Genomic DNA, 24,967 nt, shown 5'->3' on the forward strand with positions numbered 1-24,967 from the left:
AGGGCCTGGCGGGCACCCCACGTTTCGGAGACACCCAGTCCCTCCGGGCTCAGCACAGAGGAGGCGCAGGCTGGGGAAGGGTGGGAAACTGGAAAGGTTTTTTGTTTATTCATGACAGAGAACACTGTACAAATATTACAGGCAATTTTCTCTTTTTGCAAAAAAAGTATAAAAATAATCTTTATATATGAATCAAAAGTTCATTTGCAACTGTAAATTTTTCTCTAGGTATCCTTTTCCGAAGATTAACTAACTGGTGGCGAACACAAATACTTGGAAGGAGGGCAAGGGCCAGGCAGTACACAAAGAGCTTGAGCTACACCAAAGCCAGGGAGCCCACCTAATGCACGCAGGACTGAGGGCTTTGGGTCAGCTTCCATGCGAAGGGGGGACATTTTGGGACCGGCTGCGTGCAGGCTGGCAGTTCACCCTGGCAGGGTCCCATGCCACGGCTGTCTCGCCAGCACCAGAAACAGACAACGTCCTGTTGTTCCTCCTGAATTCTTCACGCTTTTCCCACAGAGGACGCTGGTGCTTTAGGGCCGCAGACAGGAATGGCTCTTCTGGAAGAGTCCCACACAGAGCAGGATGGCCCAAGGAGCCACCTCGGGGACGTAGGTCTCAAGCACATACTCTTCACCTCTGCAAGGTTCCAAGAACTGGTGACTTTACATCCCTTAGTCCTGGTGCTCCAGCTGGTTGTGTGGTTCACAGGCAGCGAGCGGCTAAAGTTGAGACGTTAAACACCCGCTGGTGACGTGGACGGCTGCACAGCCAGCCGTGCTCCTGGCCTGGCCCTCTCTTCGGCAGTTTGCGGAGCAGGGGAGGCAGGACGGCCGCTCTCACCACGTCAGCAGGAAGATGTGCAAAACTGAAGACACACAAATACAGGATCTGACCAAAAACCCACGTTGGGGCTTGCAAAGTACAACACAAACCCATCAGGGCATTTTACTCCAGAATCGAAGACTGCTAACACTTGATCATCATAAACCCGACAGCAGACCTTCCATTACAAAGCAGCGAAGAAAATCTTGCGAACAAATGATGCAGAGAAAGCATCACACTAGGTAGCGACCTGCCACAGGATCAGGAACTGGGAGTGTGGGTATGGACACCAGAGGAGCAAATTCAAATATACAGAAAGCCTGATCCTGAGCAGACCCTAAGAGAGAAAAAGGCAGGGGAGGGGGAGAAAGCACTACTTTGACAACACCTATGTAACTTGTCACAGAAAGTACTACTGAGTTGTTACTGCTTGGTTGCCTTTTAGAGAGCTGAAGGTTCAAGTGCAATGGCTGGAGAAGACAGCTATTCACAAATATGAGCAGGCTCTGATGTACCTGGAGTACCTTACAGGCACCAGCTGCAGCAGTCTTTTCAAACATTTCCTCACTCAGGAAAATAAAACAACATAAAGACCCCAAAAAACCATACTGGCACCTATTCTTCAGCCCTGTAGAAACAGCACAGCTGCTGTACAAGGAGCTGGAGCACCTGGGCTCGTGTATCAGCAGACTGGTGAATGCCAAGCCAGCATCGCTGCTGGTGCACACTCAGGTGAACACTCAGCTCCTGGGTCCTACTAGGGATGCTCAGCTCCCGAGTCCCACTAGGAGGCACAGCTGGCTAGAAAAAGTGCTTTTTCTTGTAAAACATACTAACTTGGTCTGGAGTCACTGGCAGAAATGGACACTTTGGTGCCATTTTTCTTTTCTCCTCTCCTCGTTGTCTTTCAGAAATATAAACACACCAATCTGAACTGCTCACATTGAGAAAATCTAGCTAACTACCGCCGGGCTTGTGAACTGACCACAATATTAGGGCTCCTTGTAGCAGCTGGTACCTAGGAGGTGCAAAGTGCCTCTAGGAGTGCAGGAAAAACCAAGGCATGCAGATTTGAAGAAGCTCAGAGAGGCACATGGGCAAACTCTACGGGTGAACTGGGAACACTCAAAACACAAGACCCCTTGAATTGAGGCCCTGGATCCAGTGGAGAGAGAGATGCAGCAGAGCGAGTTGCACGTGCAACAGAAGAAGAAGCTACGGGGAGGCTCCCAGCCTGTATTGTCCACATCTCTTGGTTCTGAGTCCATATGAGAGCATCTCTGAATTGCTCACTCATTGAGCTCTAGCACAAAAGGAATCCAAAAATAGACACTTTCCAAAGAGTTACAAAACGGTCTGTGTTCACGAGGCTCACAGCCGCACTGAGAAGTCAGAGGTTGAGGATAGGCACGTCAAAGAGGTCACAGACGCCTTCGCTCTCATCCAGGTTATAAATGTAGTCGTGATCTCCAGGTGGAGGGGAGAGGCGGAGCAAGGGAGCAAACACTGGGGAAAGAAAAGCCCACGGTTGGTTACAAAACTCTGCACTCCCGCCCCAGCCAAGTGCTGCCAGTGGGCACGGAGCTGCGGAGCCACACAGAGGCCACCCCACAGTCACAGCCCTGAAGGTTGTTCAAATCAGCCTTGTGGTAGGGAAGAGAGGCTCTCCCGGTCCTCACACCTCACAGGGACTGGCAGGACAGTGAGAACAGTCTGTGTCCAGAGCCCAGAAAGGATGAGGGCAAGTCTGCAGTCACAAGACTGTCAAGTGGGTAATGTCACACAGTACTGTTTTCCTCCCCCAGAAAGGCCACACCGTGAGGGGGAGACTCCAAGACTCACCTTCGGATGACATCAGCTCTTCCAGCAGCTCAGAGTTCATGCATTCTGGGGAAGAGACAAGCATGGTTAAGCAATGCACTCTGCTTTCCTGGCCTGTTCCGCTGCAGCGTCCCACCCTTCCCAGGGTGCTCCTCACCCTTGTTACCCGTTCTCTGGCCAAGGCACAGCGTGTGCAGCTGCCAGTGGCCAAAGGAGGATGGGAAATCTGTGTCAGACAATTCAAGCAGCATAAAAAAAATTGTGTGGGAGGTTTCTGCCAGCTTAGCTCAACCACACGCCAGTCTCCATCATCTCTGGCTGTGCCTTCCCCCCGCACTGGCATCTGAGCTGGTGCCCCAAGCTTCTCCAGAGGAAACACTTCAACATGCAGCTGACACTGAGCTGGTAAGGCCTGATGTATTCACAGTCCTCAATTACTCACCAGCTTTGCCAGAAGAGGAGAAAAAATTAAAAAACAAATGCGCAGTAGAACTAATGAACCTCCAGTTGTCTCCCTAATCAGTTCCCCTCGGCCCACTAATCCAGCCCCACTCCCTGGCAGATTCACTGCTTGCCCACTGCCAAACAGAACGAACATCTGAGCTCTGCCTATCCTTCCTTCACGGCCCATTAACTCTGCTCTCCCTCTACTGCCCACACAAAACTCTAAAATCATTAATTCTCCCTGAAATGTCATTCCTTCCTCTAGTGTTGTCTCTTCTATTTAAGAAGTCGAGCATTTGAAAACAACCCTCTCATTTCACCAAGTTAAGATCTAACTCAGTCTAACTGGGTTGATGAGACATGACCCACACTTGAAATAAGATTTCACAAAATAAGCTCAGATCAGCCCGTTTTCAAGACGCTTATCCACAGCAGGCTGGTTCCTGAAGGACAGGAACCTACATGCCTAATTCAGTGCCATGAGATGAGGGATTTTCAACACCAAGCAACTAGCCAGGACTAATACCAGCTTCAACAAATAGCAGTTAAATGCAGAACCTGCATTCTTAGATGAGGGCTGGGAATATAGCAGGGTGTGTATATGTGTGTGTTGAAATTCAGTTTTTATACAGGATTTGAGTTTAAAACAAGCAGTTTTTAGGTGCTCATTTAGGAGAGGGAAAACCATGCAGAAAAAGTAATTCCAATACAAAACACTAAGAAAGAACTCCAGGCTCTTGCAGCTTAAGCTGTACAGCCTTAAAGCAGCTGCCAGCGCAACATTACTGCGCTCACACAGGGATGGAAGAGGCTGCAGGGAACACGCTGCAAGGCTCACTTCTCTGAGCTCTGCAGTGTTGCTTTTTTTACAGTCCTCAGCTTTGCCTAAGTAACTGTAGGCTCTATTTTGCAGAACGCAGCTTTTGCGTGAATTCAGTAGTGGATCGCGGTTAAAATCTGACTTTGCCACGTTACGTTGTCCTTCACTCCTGGATCTCTATCTTCATCCTCCAAACTGGCAACATAAAACAAGATACATTGCCGCAGACAGCAAACATCTCCTTTATAATAGTGTCCACGCAGTCACATAGTGCAGCTAGTTTGGGTTAAACTAGATCTTCTGCACAGGCTGGGGCCTTGCAGCAGTTTATGTTTCACGTTACAAATTCAAATTCACTCTTCAGAGGTACTTGGTCATTACAGCAGCGGGTGCTGAGCAAGGAGGAAGGAAGGGTGTTCTCCAGGGCTCCCAGCACAGATTGGACGGTTGCACACGTGCACTGAGGACTGTGGGGTTTTTAACAGAGGCAGCACTTTCACAAAGCACCTGCTAGAGCACAGAACTGGGGACTGTTGTACATATCCTGTCACCACCACAAAAGTGCTTGTGTGTACTCAGCTCTGCCTCGCTGCAGTATTACGCCAGCATTGAAGGGAAATAAATGTGCAGATAAAAAAAACCCCAGCGTTTCCAAGTTTAGGCTTATGTTAGACCAAGGTACTTCACCTTCACAAACAGACAGAAACCAGTGATTTTAAGAGTGTCTAACTACAAATAGAGAGCCAGAAGCTCAATGACCACAAACACCTTACAAAACCAAATCCCCAAAATAATCCAAAAGGGAGCAAATAAAAGTGTCCCACTTCTGTGAGTAGATGGGCACAGGACAAAGCCGTGGTCAGGGAGTGAACATACCTCTCGTTGGATCAAACATTTCTGACAGCTCTTTGGGAAGTTCCAGTACTGCAAAGACAAACAACCACATGTTTTGCATCGTTACGTGAAGAGTCTGAAATGCTTTAATCACCTGCTGTCCTACTGTACTCCTTATGCACCCAAATCATCATATGCCATCCAGAAATTCTGCTCCCACAGCCTGTGCAACGTATTTCTGCTGAAATGAGCAGTAATAAAATACTTAAACTTGGCTACTTTAAAACAGATCTGTAGGAGCCCCAGGACATGAACATGTTATCACAGACAGTGGCTCTGGAGGAATTATTGCCTGTGTGTAAGCCTCACATGGCACCAGCTGCTGTAGCCCACCTTGATTTACCTCGCGTAGGGTGAGGACAGGCCCTTAGAGAGGCAGCACAGGCCCACGGGGATACAATAAGTTACACGCACACCAAAGGCCTAATTCCACAATCAAGACTACTCCAACATGAAGACCAACAGTTCGTGCTTCTCTCAGACACACTAGCAGCCTAAGTGTGAAAAAGCACTTCATGAGCTACATTTGAGCAAGATTTCCTCTCCTAACCACAACCCTCCGGAGTGTTGCTGCAGTGAAGGTGGGCTGCAAAGCATCAAAGCAACACATCTTACTTGGAGGATGCTTTTCTGTCCTTGGTCCAGCCTTTCATTTCTTGGCATAAAGCTCAAATGTTCCTTGTTTAAAGCCCATTCCACCTCACCAAGCACATCAGGATGCTCCCCAAATACACACTGAGAGACTGTTAAGACCACAAGATCACTAAAGATAGATGAATTATTTCTGAGTAAAGGAGGAAAACAGAGACTAGAGGTGTCCTAATAAAGGATAACTCCACAAAAGTTACAAAAGGTACTTTCAGTGATGGATAGAAATTCTACAGGTGCAAGCAGTCTCAGAATTGGACTTTGCACTATGGAAGGGACTGAGAGGGAATAATCCTACATATAACAGCAGAGATGTGCGTCATGTGAGTGTCCCTTGCAAATTTTCTAGTACTGACATCACAGAAAGCAGCAGGACACTAGACATGACACAGTCACCTTCTCTCCATATTCCCCAGCACCCTGGCAGGGAATTGCCTGCTCGCCCCTCACAGAGCCTGGCTGAGAGCAGAGGCAGAACTGAGTTCAGCTCCTTCCTCAGAGGCCGGCAGCCTCTCCCTCGCTCCAAGCAGCAGAGTCTTGGAGCAGCAGAGGAAAGCAGAGTGCATACTCACTTCCTGTGGGATCTGGCTTGATGGGCTCGAAGGAGGTAGAGGGGCTGGGTAGGACGGAGCTGCTGTCCAGCGATGCAGAGGACTGGAGTGGTTGGGTATCTAACCCAGCTGACGCCGACGCGTTGCTGAGGGGGTCAAAGTCACTGCTGCTCTTGGACTCTGCCGTGGAGACGCCGCATTCTGGAGAGGGTCACAGACACACACAAGAACATCATCTCCCACCAGCCCCAAAGCAAAGCAGCTGTGGCACAGACTGACCCGTCACTGGCAGCACTGGCCGAGCACAGACAGCTTCATAGGAAGAAGGCTTCTTGCTCTCACCCAGTAAAAACTCCCTGGTCCTGCTCCAGCTCTGCTGGAGAGCAGTCTCGATGGTGCCAGGCTACACGTAAGCCAAGAGCACGCTCTCACAGCAGTTAACACAAAGTAAGCTACACCAGGAGAAGCGTGGCCAGTGCGCTGCGGGAAGTTACTATCCTCCTGCTTGGGGTTAAGGCTGCGCTTGGAATTCTGTGTCCAGCTTTGGCCATCCTCCAGTTCACAGAAGACATGGAAAAGATCCAGCTGAGGGCTACCAAGCTGGCCAGGGGTCTGTGGCACATGGCCTGCAGGAGGGGTGGAGGGAGATGGGCTTGTTCAGCCAGGCAAAGAGAAGCCTAAGGGCAAACTAACAGCAGCATGCAGCTACCTGAAAGGCAGTTACAAAAATTAAGAACTTCTCAGTGGTGCCCAATGATGTAACATGCACAAGATAAAGCTCAAGGGATCCAGACATCAGGAAAATGGAATTCACTGAGGGGATGCTGCAGCCCTGGAAGAGCTCACCAAGGAAGCTGGTGATCTTCACTGCTGGAGGCTTTCAAAGTTTGACTGGACAAAGCTACAACCAACCTAATCTAGTATTTTTTCAAGCTCCAAGGTGAACAGGAGACTTGAGAAGACTGTTTTACAAACTTCAGCTAATGGATGAATCTGTATGATTAGTGTCTCCTCCAGCGCTGCCTCCTCAGTCTCCAGAAGCTAACTGTATTATTTCCACAAGCACACCGAGTCCGTCCCACTAACCAAGACAAAAGAAAAGGCTCACTGCAGCAAGGGAGAGGTGCTCCCTTTGCCAGGAGCTGATGATGCTGCATGACCAGCCAGGCCAAGGAACATGCTCCCCTTTCTCAGTCACCATCCTGTTTCTGCCTCCTGGAACCTCCCTCTCACCTGTGCTCGGGGCTTTCTGCGCGGGAGGGCTGTGGTCCTGTGTGCTGCTGGGTGTTGGCGTAGAGGGCTGGGTGCTGCTGGGAACTGATGCCTCCTGGAAGTGGGCGAGTGGTGGTATCTGCGGTTTTGAGGGTGCAACTGCCTGGCACTGAATGAGGTCTTCAGGGGGAGGGACAGGTAGTACGACAGGAGGAGAGCTCCAAGCATCTTTGTTTACTAAGAGAACATCAATGGGACCACTTGTGCTCTTCAGATGGATCTGGTATTTCTTCTGACCATTTAGGCCCTAAGAAAAGTCAAAAGCAAAACACAACCAGACATGAAATGCCCCTTTCAAACAGAATGGGAATTTCCCAGAGGGAAGATGTGCCGTGACAGTTCCACACACAATTCCGCTGATGCCCAGGACCACCCTCCCCCGGCGTGCTCCCGCAATTACTCACGTACTTCCAAACATCAGAGTTTCCTAGCAATTATTTAACATCTGGAGACTTCCTTGGGTTTGCTGGTTCCTCCAACTCCATCAAACCCCTGACTGCCAACTCCCAGCCTGGTCAATCCAGCAACAACCCCCAGCCCACACTGGCAAACACTCCTCCTCTCTGCCCACGCATTCATCACTCACCTCGGGGATGGGAACCTCCAGACGTGTACCTGATGGGGCTCGAATTGCAAGGAGGGTGTCTCCTGTGAAAACAGACTGGTCAGCACTCAGTGGGCACTGTTCTGGTGATAATTAAGCACTGACAAAGAGCCCCTCCTCAAAGCCCCAAATCTCTTGCACCCCCTTGCCATTGACACCCTCCTGTGCTGCTAAATATGTGGTGCAGCTGCCAATGTGCCAACTGCCCAGGGCACAAAGAACCTGCCAAGTCTGTCCCAAAGCAATCCTAAAGGTTTTGAGCAGAATCCTTAGCAGGACTAACCTTTCCTTCTCTCAGAAAGGCTGGCCTAAATTCACTCTTAGGAACATCTGAATTCTAAGGGGAGGATCCTTCATTCAGCTGTCACAAGCTTTTAGATGTGAATCATAAACAAAAGAGGGCACAACTCAAAGAGTCTGTCAATGGAGAGATGGTGTCAAACTAGGCGCAGGAACCCTGTGCTGGAGTACCAGCACCCCAAACCAACACTCCTCAACCTCTGCTGGCAAGAGCTGCCTGTCGTTAGTTGTCCTGGACCCTGCAGAGAGCCCAGCGCACGCGGGGCTGGGAGCCAGGCTGACAGCATCTTCCCTTTTCAAGTTTGGCAGTTCCTTAAGACCTGCGCCCCTAATAGTGCAACAGTCACAGGTCAGCAGCTTCCATTCCATATCTGGGTTTAGAGAAACGTGAAGAGAGAAACACCACTGCTGCGAACATTAGACATATTCAAACTGAGCAGTCAGCAGCTTTCACTTTGAATGTTTAAGCTTTGGTGTGGTTAGTATTCACACTTAACCGGTATTCTGCTTTAAGCTTCACACCATAATTAACACAGGAGATTCCCCAGAGTGATGAGACAGAGTGGACAGCAGATAGGAACACCCTTTAATTACAGGCAAGCAAATAAAGGTCAGATCAGGAAAAGGTACAGGGATTAAAAATACCAAAGGATTTGTCAAAAAGATAGGATTCTTTTAGCAAATCTGCACTTAAGAAAAATATTGTTAAAAGACATTAAAAATGCATAACAAAGCTCAAAGACAGAAGCTCAAGCTTTGGGACCGGTAAGCTCTAACAATATAGGTGCTGAATTTCTATCTCCCTTGATAGCTACATCCCAAACACTTTTACAAGCCAGTGTATGGTGTTCCCACTTCCTTTTTGATTCTGCAAGTGCAAAATGCATCACAGCAACAGATGGGAAAATTATGTTTCCCAGTCACTAAAGGTTAATATATTACCACTTTTTAAAATGAATCCAAATAATGAATCCATATTTGACAAGACTCCTAGAACGGAAATCTTCCAGCCCTAACTCACTTTGAGAAAGCGGGTTCAATAGCAGTCAATCAGAAGAACCAGGAGCTGAAATTCAGCTTCCACCACAGTTTCAAAACACAAGAGATGCAACAAAGAACATCTGCAAGCCTCAGATACTCAGGAGAGGGCAAAAAAGTCAGGTAAGGCATATTCATACAGGAAAATTGAAGAGACAACAAAAAAAAACATGGATCAAGCCTCTGTTCTAGAAGGAATTCAGGTCTCTCCTCAATAACATCTAACCTCCATACGTTTTGGCAAGGTCTGACTTCAGACACAAACCAGTTTACAAAAAACAGGTGCAATAATATGCAAAACACCCAATCAACCAAGCAATAAGCTGTCTGCTGGTCTCCAGTGAACTCTTCCAGACTGTTAAAAGTTATCTGGCCCCAAGCACTGTCAAACTGAAAACCCAATCCCTGCCCCCAGAAAGTCCGAGCTTAAATCAGAAGAGACAGTAAAGCAGAGGGGGTGGTGATGCATAAGTTACCAGCAGGTCCTCAAGCAGTATAAAGTCTGGTGAACAACGAAAGCACACAGAGGCAAAGATAAAAAACAGAAGAGCTGATGAAGAGAAGCGTGAGAAGATATGAGGAGAGAGTGAGAGAAGGGTGAGGTGAGGCATGCTCGGGGGAGGTCAGGACAAACACCCTCAGTCTCTGCTGCACGCACACAGATGCAGGTTGTACAAGGTCAGGAGAGGTGAGGCATCCACTGAAGCAGAGAGGAGCTGTGAATGCACACCAACACAGCTGAGAATAACAGTTTATGTCCTGCCAGCTGCTGTACTACACACTGGCCACCAGGGATTATTTTTTTTTCAGTCCTACACTTATCATTAAAATTGGCAATAGAGAAGAAACAGAGACATCTGTGGGTTTTCTTCAGTTTTGCCCCACAGAGACAGAACATGTGGCTTTTTATAGAGACACCTTACAGCCTTAGGAAGGCAGTCCACAGGGAGTGAGGTCACAGCAAGCCGTGTATTCCCTTCTGCCCTGCTCTTCACTACCTCCCTCTGGCACTCACTACATCCCTCTTGTTGGCAGAAGGCAGGATGCAGCTAAGGGACTGCTTTTTATATGCTCTGCTTACACCCAGATTTCTACCATGCAATAAAACTTGCTTCCTATTATTAGGACATTGCCTACCTAAGCCCTCAAAAGCTTCTAATGTAATGCACCCACACCCACGTAGTGACATCCAACAAAAAGACTTCCTTAGGAGTCACAGTTACATTCCTTTAAACATGTATTCTTGCCTTTTTTTTATGAATCCAAATAACAAATCCATATTTGACAAGACTCCGAGCATGGAAATCTTCAAGCCCTAACTCACTTTTGAGAAAGTGAGTTCAATAGCCATCAATGAGAAAAAACAGGAGCTGAAATTCAGCCTGCACCACAGTTCCAAAACACAAGCAAACCAACGAAGAACCTCTGCAAGCTTCAGGGGGTACACAAAGCCAGGATGGCATCAGAGCTCACACAACACTGAACTTGATGCTGTTGGGCAGCCCATGGTGTGCTGCCTCCTCTGTTCTGGAGAGAGGAGAGTGGCTGGACGGCAGTGTCACATCTGTACAATGGAGCCCCATTTCCTCACCTGTGAAGCACTTGCAGATATCTTCATGTGTCACATATGCTAATGTTTCCAAGGTTAAGGAGAAAGGCTGCAGCTTCCTGCAAAGACAGAAAACTCAAAGGACACCTGGTGTTTCCTTCCCAGGCACAACAAATGTCATTCCCAGAAGGTTCTCCGTGCCACGCTCTGGTCTGCAGGTGAGGTCTGCAAGCTACGTACTCTTCAAAGCTGACACCCTGAGACAGGCCACAAGAGCATCTCTGCACTCAAGAAAGCAGGACCTGTGGCTTGGGGAGAAGCACTTTCCTCATCACTGTAAATATTATGGCGGATTTTACTTCAAAAAGCCAGAGAAGCCAGGCACCGCTGAGAAAGCTGGTTCCCAGGCTGGACAGTTACTCAAATTTCAAAGGCAGGTGCTGCCTCTTACCCCTGTCAGTGCAGATTCTCCAGCAACGCCAGGTCGCCAACAACCACACTGTGCCCCGAGCAGGGCAGTGCCCACCCCAGCCTCAGCTCTCTGCGCTCCAGCCCAGCAAGCAAACACAGAGACAGAGTCACCAGTTCACACCAAGGATATCGACTGTTCTGCACGTCTTCTGTCACATTTTTGATGCTCTGCTGAACCCACATCTTCTGCTGCTCCAGCTCCTGTTCCCGCTGCTCCAGGTCCTCTATATCTGCCTTCAGCTCAATAAGTTTGTGAGCTATTTCACGTGTGTTGCAGCCAGGACCCACACCTCTGGGAGAGGTAACAAGGAGGGACACACATCAGCCTTCGAAGGCACACAGACCAGCCCCAGCCTCTCAGGGAGGTTGTCACCCCACCTTACTGCCACCCCTGTCACACACCAAGGGCAGATCGCCCAGAAAGCCTCATCTGTACCTGCTCTAGATCCCCACCTTCCAGCACAGCAACATTTGGTACATCTTCCTACAACCCACAGACTGGCAGGGCTCTTCCCCATCTCCACTGCCTTTAGAGGCATCTTTTCTAGCCCAAGGCCCTGCAAACACTTAGTTTGTACCAAAATAAAAGCTCTGCTGTAAAAGACACATGCCGTACGTACTTGAGCTTTCCTCATTACTACCATCAGCATAGCCCAGCTGGGGGAAGTACAGACATGCACAAAATGCCCAGGCATTTTGCTCTGAGCAGGGCATTTTAACCCCAGTGTCATTTAGACTGGGACTAAAAGGGACCTGTGAACAATTTAAATCTTCTCTGTCACTCACTTCCACTGGATACTGTTCTTGGATTTCTTCTCTATCAACCCGATGCCTTCCAGGACATTTGTGATATCGTAGATCCGTCGCTTCTGACGCACAGCCAAGGTATCTGCAGCCTGCAAAAAGGTTAAACACTTAACTCCAAACTCTCAGTCATGTTTCGCTCTTTCTTGCCTGTCAGATTAATTCCTGGCCAAGCACTCTGCTCGCCATCTCACACCTCTCTTCTCCCAGTGCCTCAAATTACAAACGCATGTTCTCAATGTCATTACGACCACGAAAAGAAGCCACTGCCCTGACTTCATTCCTTTTCATACCCAGCAACCTCCCAACTAAGCACAAACCAAATTTCAGCCATTTCACTTGCGGTGGGTCCAAAAATCACCAATCCTCAGCAGCAAAGCAGTGCTAGAAGACACTAGTTTGGCAGCCTAAAAATTGAGTGCGCCTTTGGGGCAAAAGAGATGGGAAGAGGAACACAGAGAGCCATCTGTGCAACTGACAGCAGTTTAGCGAAATTGACATTCTAAAGGTCTTTTCTAAATCTGATCTGATGCCGCTTGAGAGAGAATTGACACCTTTTCAAGGGGCAGATTCCTCTGTTTGAAAGACACCACGCCGGGAGGAGTAACCACAGCTGTAAGGCGGAGCTCCTGAGCAGCCCCGGGACTTCCCTGCCTTGCTCACAACTGTTTCCATTGCCACATGGCAACCCAGCACCGGCACACTGGTGTAGCCGGGAGCACCAATGTCAGCGGCACTGCAGACACAGCAGCTCAGCACAGGAACAATGTTCCCTCTCGCCTACCAGTAATGGGACTTAGTAGACCCTGCACCACACAACTGATCAAATCACGCTAACAAATACGAATCCCACTTAACAGACATTTCAAGCAGGAAATTATTGGTATTCTGCCCAAATCCAAAGAGACAACAGTTTGGTACAGGGGAGGGCAGAAGCCGACAGCCAGGAGATTCCCCCAGCCCTGCATCTTCAGGACTTTCTGGCACTTGTCTGCTGCCTGCAAAGGGTCAGAGGCGTTTGTATAAACCACAGCAAAGGAACTTCACCTATAGGAAAGGCCTAGGTTTACATGCTTTATATACCCCTTTTACGTGAAGATCTTCAAAACGCAGAAGCAAGGCACATTCACAGGGCACCTCTCCACAGCCTCAGGGCTTCAGGGACGACCTTTGGCAGAGATGAACCTGCCCGCACCTCCCATCCTGCTGCAGGCCAGAGGGCCAAAGCACAGCAGAGAGGCACAGTTCCTATAGGTATCTGTTTCTATAGGTCTCGGAGGCTTCACAGGGCAGGATCATGATGGTGCTGGTGATCACAGAATCTCACACTGCTTGGGGTTGGAAGGGACCTCTGGAGATCATCAAGTGCAAGCCACCTGCTAAAGCAGGGTCACCAGAGCAGATCACACAGGATCGTGTCCAGGTGTGTTTGAATGTCTCCAGAGGAGACTCCACACCCTCTCTGGGCAGCCTGTCCCAGTGCTCTGGCACCTCAATGTAAAGAAGTTTCCCCTCATTCCTCATATTCAGATGGAACCTCCGGTTTCAGTCTGTGCCCGCTGCTCCCCATCCTACTGTTGGGCACCACTGAGAAGAGATCAAGCAGCACCCGGGCGTGTGGCAGCAGGGCAGAAGACAAGGCGGCCAAACGGGGCTTGAAACACCCGGCGGGGTTCGCCGAGGCGGGGGAGCGGCCGGGACAGCTCGGCCAGGGGGGGAACCGGGCGGGGGAGCCGCCCGGAGGGGAGCGGCGGAGGGCGGCAAGGGAACCGGGGACCCTGCACCTGCTGCACCGGGCACCGCTGTGCCCCGACTCCCCAACACACCCGCTCCAGCCCCCGAAGCGCCGGTCTCCCCGCAGAACGGTGAAGCCGCCCCCCCACCTCGCAGGCCCTCCCCAGGCGCCGGCAGCCCCCGCACCAGCTTGAGGTCGAGCACGCCGTCCTTGGCCTCCTGCAGCAGCGACACGAACTTGGTGGTGAGCAGCCCCAGGCTCTTCTCGTGCCGGCTGGGCGCCCCCGCAGCCCCGCTCCCGCTCCCACCCCCGGGGGGCTGCGGCCCGCACTCCGCCATCTGCCCGCCGCCGGCTCCGGCCCCGGCTCAACCCCGCCGCGCTTCCGCTTCCGGCCCGCGGGGCACGACGGGAGGGGCGGGCGGGGGGCGGTGGCGGAGCCAACGGACGCTCCTCCGGGGAACCGGGCGCGCGGAGCCCGTCAGGCCCCGGCTGCCGGTCCGGGGAGCTCGGGTGGACGTGGGGTGTGTGTATCTGCCCCCACGCCGTCCCGTGGTAGCGAAGCTGTTACAATAAACTGGCACCCCGTGCGTGACCACCGGCGTCCCTCACACCGCCCGGGCGAACGGGGCGGTTCGGTGCTGCCCCTTACATTCGTCCGCTCCAAAACACTCGGTGCGGGGGATGAACCCCCTGACCCGACCCCGGGGGAGGCGGATTTTGGCGGGGGGGGATGTCACCAGCCCCGTCTCCAGCGCAGCAGGGTCCGTCCCGCTGCCCCTCGGGTCCGGCTGTCGCTGACACCCTGTCCCAGCCGCTCCACCCCCGGCCGGGCTCCCGCTGCGGATGGGGACGGTGAAAGCGCCAGCCTGGGCCGGTGTCCGCCAGGCAGGGGCACGCCGGGGACCGGGCGGGGGAACGGGCGGGGGCTGCCTTGGAGCCGAGCGTCCGTGGGATGCCGGGGAGGACACGCAGGGCGCGATTTCCCCTGCCCAGCCCCGCGGCAGCCGCGACACCTTCCCCCGTGTCCCCCCTCCGCCCCCCGGCCCTGACATCCTGAGCGCGGCTGCGGGAACACAATGGGGCCCTGAGGAACGCGGCTGCTCCGGCCTGAGGAAGCGGCTGCGGCTTCCTCCGCGCTGCCCTGCCCGGCCCCGGCGCCATGGGCATGTCTGCGGAGGGCGAGCGCGCTGCGAGCCCCAGAGGTAACGGGGACGGTGCGGCCGCTCCCGGCGAGCCGGCGGTGCTGGGCAGGGGAGGGATGATGCTGCTGGCTGCATGTTTTGGGGGCTGCCCACCCCCTGCTTTAGCTTTTCCCTGTGCTAGGGCCGGTGCTTTGTGCTCTTTGCGGGGGGTGCGAGCCCGGCTGTGCCTCCTGACCTGCTGTTCATCCCCAAAATCGCTGCCCCCCTCGAATCTCCCCGCCCCCCGAGGGCGCCGGTGCAGGCAGGGTCCCCAGCAGAGCAGGAGCTTGGGACTGGTGAGCCCCAAGCTGGGAAATTGCTGTGGGGAAACAAGGAAACCCCTGGAGGGGTTGAACAGACACGGAGATGAGGTTCTCAGGGACATGGGTTAGTGCCAGGGTTGGGTTAACGGTTGGACTCGGTGATCTAGAGGGTCTTTACCAACCAGAATGATTCTATGAAACGGGTGCTGGGGATGGGGGCTGGCATGTGATAACTGCGCCGGTTTTCAGCCCCCTGCGCTGGCCAGAAGGCCAGTGGGACGGCTTTGCACCCTGTGCCGAGGGAGACACCCTGATTCCCCCCAGCTGCATGGGTGACTTTGGGAGAGCAGGAGCCTCCCAGCCTGACCTCAGCCTGGCTGTCCTTAGCGCGGGACCTGCCACCTCTCCATCCCTGCTGCTGACTCACTGCTGAAGCCTCAGCCCTGCTGAGGGTTCCCCAGGTGCCATGAGAGCCCCCTCAGACAACCCAGCGTTGATTTTGGGATGGGAACAACGGGGATGTGCGCTCAGCCCGGGGCACAGCCCGAGCTGCCAGGCTGGGTGACAGCTCCACCGGCAGCCGTCTCACTGCCACAGCCACTGTCACAACCCCAGTCTGTGGCAGTGGCATCGTGGGGGCTTCCCCATGGAAAGACTCACTTGCTGCCATGCTGTCCAGCTTCCCACATCTGGCTGTGCTTGGACATCGCTGGCAACCAGCTTCCTGCCACTGGCCTCAGGGGCCCCTCCTGCCCCGCTTTGTTTCACTCCTTAACCCCCGGCTTCGTCCCCAGAGGAGGAGTGGCCAGAAGCGGAGAAGGCTGAGAAATTGGCGAGAGGAGCCGCTCTGAAATGGGCTTCGGGGGTTTTCTATCGCCCCGAGAAACTGGAGGGGCTTGGGCAGTACCGGAACCGAGAGAGGCAGAGGAACAGCTCCATCCAGTCCCGGCTGAAGGTGGGTGTTTGCCACAGCCTCCCCAAGTGGGGTTCCCTGCCAGGGTCCCCTCTTCTGCCTCTAGTCCTCTTTGTGTTCACTTCCAGCAAAATCTTGTCCTTCAGCTGGTGCTCGGTGGGAGAAATGCAATTGTTTTGCGTGGAAAAGATCTGGTGAAAGATCTGCCCCCACCTGCAGGTCCCGCAGGAGAAACTCCATCTCTACACACACCCGTGAGGGCTGTTGCCCTGTGTGCACCCCTCAGGGCAGCCCTTTTTACATCACCCAAGGAATGATTGATTAACCTTCAGACTCGATCAGCCTGAGCACCCCAACCTTCTTTTGATTATTTTGGAGATGGTTTCACCTACCCTGAATGTGGGTGAATTGTCCAGAAGGCAACTTCTTTTAAGTGATATCACCTCAGGGATTTTGGAGGAGGGTTCATATGGCCTCTGATGTGTTTTATGCCATTAATCTGCCTTGTGGGACACATGGGGACCCTCTGGCCTGCAATGTTATTGCCGAAACAAACTTTTAAAATGGAAAGGAGACATCTGTTTCCTGCTCACCCTGCTGCCTTAGTCACCCCAAAGGGATGCTCCCACCTCCTGCACAGCAGCCATTGCCCCCCACCCCGTATATAGTCACAGTGACTCAGTTTACCCCAAGGGGGATGCAGTGAGCCATGCCCGCTGCTGGAGCGGCTTTCTTGAAGCTGGTTGTGCTTGGGTCTGGTGGGATGGAGTCATGGTGGAAGATATGGGAGATATGCTGGTATGATGGCAGATGTGACCTCGTGGGGCTGGGCGAGTGCATGCAAGAGAGACCTGGCAAGACTGGGACAAACGGTGCGTGAGTCCTCCAGCCTTCGAGAGCTTCCACACTGCCCCTCTGTCCTCTTCTGCTCCCCAGTCAACTGTCCAGTCCTACCTGGAGGGGGTAAGCGCGGGGCTGGAGCAGCTGCGGTCAGCAGCCCGGGAGGTGCAGAACGTGTCCCAGGACCTGGGGGCTGCGCGGTGGGCCCTGCTCGACAGCACAGGCCACTTCCAGGGCCTCCAGCAGATGCGGGCACTGATGGCAGAGCACGTGCAGCTGGCCTCGGTGGTCCAGGTGCTGCCCCAGCTCTTCTCAGGTAAGGCACTGGCCTAGTCCTTGTGGATTTGGGCCGGAAGGCACTGGGGAGAACTCCAGTCCACCCCCAGGCTCCATGCAGGGCTGGCGGCAAAGCTCAAGCAGTTTGCTCTGGCTTTGCTGGTTGGGTTTGGAAAGTCTCCGTGGATGGAAATGCCACCACCCCCCAGGGCCAAATCCAGCATGGTGTCCCCAGATCTGACCCTTTCCCTCACTATGACCCCTGTGCCGAGCCCCTTTGCTCCCCACACTCAATCCTGGCATCTCTCCTCCCTCTCCCACAGTCCACGAGGTTTTTTCCCACACCCTGCAGCTCCTCTGTGAGCAGAACCTCCTGGAGGCCCACGCAGAGCTCATGATGATGGAGCACCTCCGGGACAACATCCTCTCCCAGCTGCACCTCCGTGGGCTCTCCAGCGCCCAGGCGACTGTGCTGTCCTACTTCAGTGGCCTACAGGAGCTCAATGAGAGCCTGGCCAAGCAGCTGTGGGACATTGTGGGCAGCAGCCTGCAGCTGGTACGCGATGACCCAGTTCTCTTTGTCACCGCTGTAAGGATCATCGAGCGGGAGGAGAAAATAGATGAGTCTCTGCTCCTGGAGGCCACCTTCCTGCCCCCTGGCCGCCCAAAGGGCTGGAGGCAGAAGTTTTACCATGTTCTTCGGGAGACCATCACAGGAGCCCACTTCCGCGCAACCCCCATGGACGCTGAGGGGTCAGGGCTGGCCAGGCACCTGGCAGCGCTGCAGAAGGACATAGTGTCCAATCTGCTTGTGGTGAAGGACCTGATGGTCCAGTGTGTCCCAGCTCACTACAACATCCTCAGCATCTGCACCACCACATACCACCAGGCTCTCACCAGCCACCTCCAGGACATCCTCCGAGAGGACCTGGACAAACAGGCACTTTTCCTCCTCCTTGAGTGGGCACTTCGTGTGTACCCCAGGTCAGCACCAGCCCCAGCACGCACTGGGTTGTCCACCAGCACACATGGGGGTTGGGAAGGCAGTTCTGGCTGCCTGGGAGTGACCACTGGGAGGGCAGAGAGAGAGGTAGGAACTGTTGGAAAACACAGGTCTTCCAAGCCTGTCCCTCCTCTGCCTTCCAGCCCAGACATGATGGGTCACCCTGACCTTCTCCCAGAAGTGGACGTTTCTGCTCTGGGTCCCTTGATGTCCCCTGAGCTTGTGGATCAGACAGAGAGGAAATACGTGGTGAAAGTCAAGGTGGGTGAGTGGGACAGCACATGTGCAATGGGTACGGGGACCCAGCTACCACCACTGTGTTGGCAACTGCTCTGACAGCAGCAGGAGACCATGAGCCTGTGGGACAAGGCCTGGGACTCACTGCTGTGCTATGTGTTGGGTCTCCAGGGAGTTGGTACCTGATTTCTGGGGCTGAGCGTGGTGGGTGTCCATCCCACAGGCTAGCGTGCTTGAGTGGATGCAGAAGACCCTGGAGGTGGAGTTCAAGGAGTGGTTCAGGGAAGAGGAACCTGAGACAGACCATCAGGGCTTCTTCCAGTCAGCTCTGCCTGTCATTGTCATGCAGGTGGGTCCCCAGCACCATGTGGCATGGCCATGCTGAGAGCCTCCCAAAAAGGAGGTCTTGACCTGCAGCCTTTCGCCAACTTACCTCTGCTCTCCTCTCCCTCTGCAGATGCTGAATGAGAATATCCAGGTAGCCTCCTTGATCACTGACTCTTTGCAGCAGAAGGTCTACAACATGGCCTTGGAGGAGCTGGAGGTGTTTCTGGGCCGGTCAGTGGAGGCCCTCGCACCCCTGCCCATCTTCCCAGAGCCTGGGTCCCCTTGTCCGAGCACCATAGGCTGATGGTAGAGATCTGTCATGGGGGACCCTGCACTCATCCAGGTCCCAGAAGGCTCAGCAGGGGCTACCCATGGGGCTACTGTCTCAGCCCTTGGGGCCATCAGCTCCCTGGGCTTGCTGTCCCAAATGCTTCTGGACCCTGCTCTCCTGAGGGGTCCAAAATGGGTCCCACTGTCCCACCCTCCCCAACAACTTGTCACTCTCCAGCTGGCAGCAGGACCTGGAAGGAGCTGAGTGAGCCGTGAGGGTTGTGGGAGATTCATGTGCCCCCAATTGCATCTCAGCTCCAGGTCCTTGTGGTAAGATGTCAAGGGCTCTGCCCACCCGTCACTGTTGACTCACTGTGTTGCAGCCTGCGGGAAGCCCTTGTACAATGTGGGAAGGAGCACCAGAAGGACCGTACCACCCCCAAGTACTACGTCTCCTACCTGCTGGCCATGCTCAACAACAACCTGGCTCTCAGGTAACATCCACCAGCACCTCATAGCTCTTGTAACAACCCCACAAGGAACCCACATCTTCCCCATCCCCCTGTGGGACCAACGTCCCACTAAGCTTCCCAGGCTACTGGTCCCCTCCCTTGCCTCTCTCTCCCAGCTCCTCTGTCTCCTCCCTGCACTCTGACACCGCCTGCAGAGAAGTCCCTGCATCCCTCCAGGCTGCTCTAGACAGGACGCAGAAGAAAACCTGCCAGCTGCTGCTGGAGGAGCTGCTCCTGGACCTGCAGGTATGTTTGTCCCCAGCCCCTGCGGCTGGCAGGGCTGCAGCAAAGTCAGCCTCAGCAAGACCAGCCCCCTGCTACACGCCCAGGCATGGGCTTATTCCTGCCCAGGATCCCCGCGACGTACCCCGTGGCCTCCTATCATCCTGCAGACATCTCTGCCAGCTTGGCTCCTAGACCTCGATAAACCGCCCACAGCTCACCCCATGTCTGTCACCAGCCAGCACCACCCTGTATCACTGGGGCAGATGGTTTGGGCCCCCAAATCACTAACAGACAGGGACTGGGAGCCACAGCCCACCAGGGCTGCCTCATGCTCCTTTTTATGGTTATTTCGTGGCAGAGAACCAACAGGAGAGAGGCAACATCCGTGCAGAGGATACAAGCCCATGTATGACTGCCCGAGTTGTTTCCTGCCGGTGTAGTCAAATTTAGCTTTCCTGGAGTCTGGACCAAAAATCTAGAATAATTAACAGCATTGCTATTTAGGGCTTGAATGCCATGAAAACAAAGGAGCAGCTAAAAAAGGGTGAAACACTCACAGGCAGTGTGGCCACTGGCAGTGCTGCCACTGTGGCCCCAGCAGAGAGGGAATGTCTGCCTGCAGGCAGGAAGGTGGGCAAGGACAGCAGGGCAGGAGGAGGTCAAGGCCCTCAGTCAAAAACATGTTATGTCTACACAAGGGAAGTGGAGAGGAATGGAAATTAAAAAGCAAATCACAGCAGGACAGGCAGAAAGTGAGTGTGTAGAGAGTAACTTGCTGCCCAGACCTCAGGTGCTGCCCACGATGGGGCATCATGACCCAGAAAAAGCCCCAAAATGTGGATTTCAGAGTGTCAGGGAGGAGCAGCTGCAGTGTATTTCCATAATTTCCTAATCTGGACCACTCTTGTATTTTTATGCTGACTTTTGGCTGGCAGCGGGGCCTTGGGGGTTTTGCAAGGCAAAGCGGACGTGCTGCCAGGCAGCGGGTGGGCAGCGCTGGGGGTGTCATCCTGCCCCACAGCTGCTGCGAGAGCGATGCGACGTGGGGTGCCCTACGCTGCTCCTCTGCTTCTTCCAGCCCCTCTGCCTGCAGCTGCCTTCCCGCAAGTGGCTCTCCGGGTCCCAGCTCGTCAGCAGCATGTGCGAAGTGATTGACAAGTACGCAAAGGACTTCTCCCGTGTCGGGAAACCCGTCTTCATGGTAGGGGTGCTGTGAGGCGTCCTTCAAATAGCTGCTTGACTAGTTAGGAGAGGAGGTTGGGCGGTTGGGTGTCAAGCTGGGGTGCAGTCACTGCAGTCGCTGCTGGGTTTGCTGGAGAGCCCATATCCTCTGGAGCAGCCCTGAGGACACCATCATGCAGGGATGTTCAGGATTTCCCTCCAAATTTAGCTACCTTCTCTGCCCCTCTGGCCAAGGGGCTCCCCAGCAGGTTGTCCCCACAGCGCGGTGTTGCATCCAGCCCCTTTCCCCTCTGTCTTTCCATGGCAACTGGGGTCCGACACCCAGGCGATGCCTGGTACTAACAGCTCTCCCCTGCCCAGCTCCTGCTGACGGAGAGCGAGCTCCTGGTGACGAGCCAGTACCTGCGGGCGCTCATGCAGAAGAAGATGGTGTGCAAGAGCAACGAGGAGCGGCGCCAGCTCTGCGACCGCCTGCTGCAGGACGCCATGCAGCTCCGGGAGCTCTTCTGTGGCCTGGTGAGAGGTGCCCGGGTGCGATGGGGAGCTGGGCTGGGCTGTGGGTGGGGAGCATCACAGGACGAGGTCTGTGCAAGGAGCTCAGAGCTCCCCTCTGTCATCCCCCTGCTCCCCCTCCAGCCCGCAGCAGATGGGGTGGGTCCATCAGCCCATGAACAAGATGGAGCTGTTACACTTGGGTAGCTGTGAGGCCAAGATGGGAGGAATTGGCTTAGGGAGGAACTATGTTTATGAATATCTGAAGGGTGGATGTCAAGAGGTTGAGACCAGACTCTTTTCAGTGGTGCCCAATGATAGGATGAGGGACAACAGGCACAAACTGAAGCACAGGAAGTTCCATCTAAACATGAGGAGAAACTTCTTTACTTTGAGGGTGCCAAAGCCCTGGCACAGGCTGCCCAGAGAGGTTGTGGAGTCTCCTTCTCTGGAGACATTCAAACACGCCTGGACACGATCCTGTGTGATCTGCTCTAGTGAACCTGCTTTAGCAGGTGGGTTGGACTGGATGATCTCCAGAGGTCCCTTCCAACCCAGCCATTCTGTAATTCTGTGGCTCAGGGGGCCATCCACCCTGCCCAGCGTGGATCAGTGAGGCTGCAGAGCCTTGGCTCACCTTGGGGTGAGCTGGCCCTGAACAATGGGACACACTGAATGGGAAGACACCAGCTGCAAGGAGCCAGGTCCCCACATGGGCGCTGAGGACCAGGCTGTGTCTCAGCAGCCACCACCATGGCCTTGTCCTGCTCTCACATGTGGCCACTCTCCCTCCCAGGGTCTGGACCGGAGCCAGCAGAGCCTGGAGGCCGTCTTTGCCCTGCGGGAGCTGATCTGCCTCAAGGACCCAGCATTACTCAGCCTGGAGGTTCTGGGCTTCGCCACCAAGTACCCCGATGTCAGGTAAGAAGCCCAGCTCTGCCCTCCTATGAGGTGTAGGTATGTATGTAGGTATGTATGTAGGTGTGAGTCCACCCAGGGGTCCCAGGTTTGGGCTGGACCCTTTGAGGTTATGCTGCAGAGCAGGCAGAAACCTGGGTTTTTCCTTCTCTTCCCTGAGGTTTCATTTTCCCATGCTCCAGATTTAAGGGGTTCTTGCAAAGTCCCAAGGGCAAAGATATAAAGGAAAGAGCGGTTGTGCTGTGGCATTCACCCATCTTTGGTGGCCAAAAAAAACATGAGAAATCACACCAAATTGGAAATAACAGTGTCAGCTGAAATCCATGAAATGTCAAAAACAAATTCACAAGGTTTGTGGGGTTATTTTCAAGCAAATTTTAAAGTTGGCTGGTGCAAAATACCAGCTCTTCCCTGGCCTCAGCTCAGCTTCTCTGGATCATGGGAGGTTTCTGGGACATGAGCCCTGTGGACGGTGCCATGGGCCAGAAGCACCCGGACTCACCTCTTGCTCTCTGCCCAGCGACGAGCACATCTCCACCTTGCTGGATCTGCGGGGTGACGTCTCCAAGGAGGTGCGGCACATGGTGCTGGAAATGATGGCACAGCACCCCCAGGTCCTGCCCGAGAGCTACCGGCCCATCTTCAGCACCATCCTCGTCCCCGCGCCGGAGCTGCCTTTCTGCATTCGCAAGGGCAAGTGTGCCTGATGCTGCGCCCCATAGCCTGCTCTCTGCTGTCCCCACGGATGTACGGACCATGCAGGACATCTCTGAGGAGAGTGGAAATGACATGTGGCATCTCCTATGCACAGTGCCTTGCCCTGTGTTGGGGATAGTCTGGACACGTGCCAACCTGCTCTGGTCTTACCTCGCTGAACTGACTGTCCCCTGCAAGCACCAGTCCCGGGACACCTGTGTCAGGAGAAAATCGACCCATAGCAATTTTTCTGGCCTGCGGAGGCAGGAATTGAGGCTGCTCAGGCCTGGCCTATTGCCTGCAGGAGAAAGAGGAGCCACAGAGCAAAGGACAGGATTCTGCAGCTGGGGTGAGTCCACATCTCCATGGGGCTGCAGAGATATTTGGGTTTCCCTGAATCTCCAAACAGCCCTCTGAACCAGTGTGTCCTGGCCATGGAGTCTGTTACCACCCCAGCTCCAGGGCAGACCGGAGCCTTGCTAGACCTGGGCTTGCAGGAGGGTTTTAGCCGTGGGAGGTCTTGCTCTGTTTTGGCTCAGCCCAGAGGTCTGGTGGTGCTGCTGCACCAGCCTGGGCCTGGGGACAGGGTGACCTCCCACACCGCAGGCATGGCTGCCTGCCCCAGCACATCCGGCCCCACTGCAGCTCAGCCAGCTCATCGTGGCTCACAGCCGTGGAGGAGGAGGGACAAGGCGGTCTCACTGCCCTGGCTGGTGCTGACAACTCTGTTCCTGCTGGCGTGAAGGGACAGCTCTGGGTTCTGCTGACCTGCCCAACTGCTGGCCCCAGACAGGACTGGAGTCCAAGACATTTGAGCCTCTTGGAGAGCATGAACTGAGTTGCGTCTGGTGTGTTGAGCATTCTCCTGCCCCAAGGTTCCTCCATGATGGGCAGCACCACCCTGTGCCCTGGCTATCCCTCCATGCGCTGCTGCTGTCCAGAGGTGATGGTCATCTCCTCCCAAGGTGCCATGCAAAGATCAGAAGCAAAGCCTGTTCCTGTGCTCCATCCTTGTGCCCAACCACTGCAGCACCCTGCGAAGGCTCCACACTCTGCCATGTGGGCTGGATCCTGCTGTCCTTTTGTGGCACTGCTGCCACAAATAAAGGCCTGAGCTCTGCAGTCACTCACTGGTGTCCAGGCTCTGCTCTCCGCGGGGTCGGGGCAGGGATGAGGGCATGGGGCTGGCACAGATATAGGGGGGAATGCATCCCCATGCTCAGCATCACCCCAAGGATGGCTCCCTGCACCCAGTACCACCCTGGGAGCATCACCCAGGGACATGGGGATGGTGGAGACACTACGTACCCTCTGTGTCCAGGCTGGAGAGGACCATGCTGTTCCCCAGCATGCAGCCCTGGGGCGAGGGGTCAGGCAGCAGCAGAGGTGGGGGGATGCTCAGGTGGAGGGGTCAGTCTCAGCTGCTCACTGTCCTCCTGGTCCTCATGCTGTGCTTGCCCACCTCTCCATGCTGTCTCCTGGGAAGGTGTCTGGGAAGGTGTCTGCCCTCCCCACCCGCCCCACTCACTCTGGGACACACTCACCTGCACCAGGGCTGTGGTTCAAGGGGTGGCCCTGGGAACATCCATCTGGGACCAGCGCTGTCCGAGGCCGGGGCTTCATGGCCACATGAAACAACAGCCCTGGTGCCAACAGCTCTGAAACGGGCCTGGGGACAGGGTTACCTCCCACACCGCAGGCATGGCTGCCTGTCCCAGCACATCTGGCCCCACTGCTACCCCAGCCATGTGCCCACAAGCAGCCCCTGTGTCCCCCATCACAGCCCCGCAGTGCTCTCCCTCTCCAGCTCCACCAGCTGCCATGAAAGCTGACATGACTCACTGCAGCGATAG

The 24,967-nt window shown here is 54.2% G+C and overlaps 2 protein-coding genes across 3 annotated transcripts; one reads left to right on the plus strand and one right to left on the minus strand.

The window, feature by feature from the left end:
- Positions 1–76: 76 nt before the first annotated feature.
- E2F4 (E2F transcription factor 4) lies at positions 77–14,170 on the minus strand. The gene is made up of 10 exons (XM_065029124.1): positions 13,965–14,170; positions 12,027–12,136; positions 11,369–11,532; positions 10,812–10,853; positions 7,865–7,926; positions 7,240–7,525; positions 6,028–6,207; positions 4,790–4,837; positions 2,671–2,715; positions 77–2,334 (listed from the first exon to the last, which is right to left on the minus strand). The coding sequence occupies exons 1-10, from the start codon at positions 14,115–14,117 to the stop codon at positions 2,219–2,221; spliced, it is 1,206 nt and encodes a 401-aa protein (XP_064885196.1). The 5' UTR covers positions 14,118–14,170; the 3' UTR covers positions 77–2,218.
- Positions 14,171–14,741: 571 nt separating this feature from the next.
- Positions 14,742–24,240, plus strand: EXOC3L1 (exocyst complex component 3 like 1). Of its 2 annotated transcripts, XM_005512630.3 has the most exons (13): positions 14,742–14,981; positions 16,018–16,178; positions 17,073–17,292; positions 17,576–18,236; positions 18,399–18,516; positions 18,716–18,841; positions 18,950–19,050; positions 19,473–19,583; positions 19,718–19,847; positions 20,905–21,027; positions 21,369–21,524; positions 22,297–22,421; positions 22,939–24,240. In XM_005512630.3, exons 1-13 carry the CDS (start codon positions 14,939–14,941, stop codon positions 23,123–23,125), a joined length of 2,262 nt encoding a protein of 753 aa, XP_005512687.2. In that variant the 5' UTR covers positions 14,742–14,938; the 3' UTR covers positions 23,126–24,240. The 2 variants fall into 2 exon arrangements, with proteins under 2 accessions (XP_005512687.2, XP_021157069.2); XM_021301394.2 differs by lacking the exon at positions 20,905–21,027.
- Positions 24,241–24,967: the final 727 nt, after the last annotated feature.

The sequence above is a fragment of the Columba livia genome, chromosome 13 (assembly GCF_036013475.1).
Source record: "Columba livia isolate bColLiv1 breed racing homer chromosome 13, bColLiv1.pat.W.v2, whole genome shotgun sequence".
Classification (NCBI taxonomy): Eukaryota; Metazoa; Chordata; class Aves; order Columbiformes; family Columbidae; genus Columba; species Columba livia.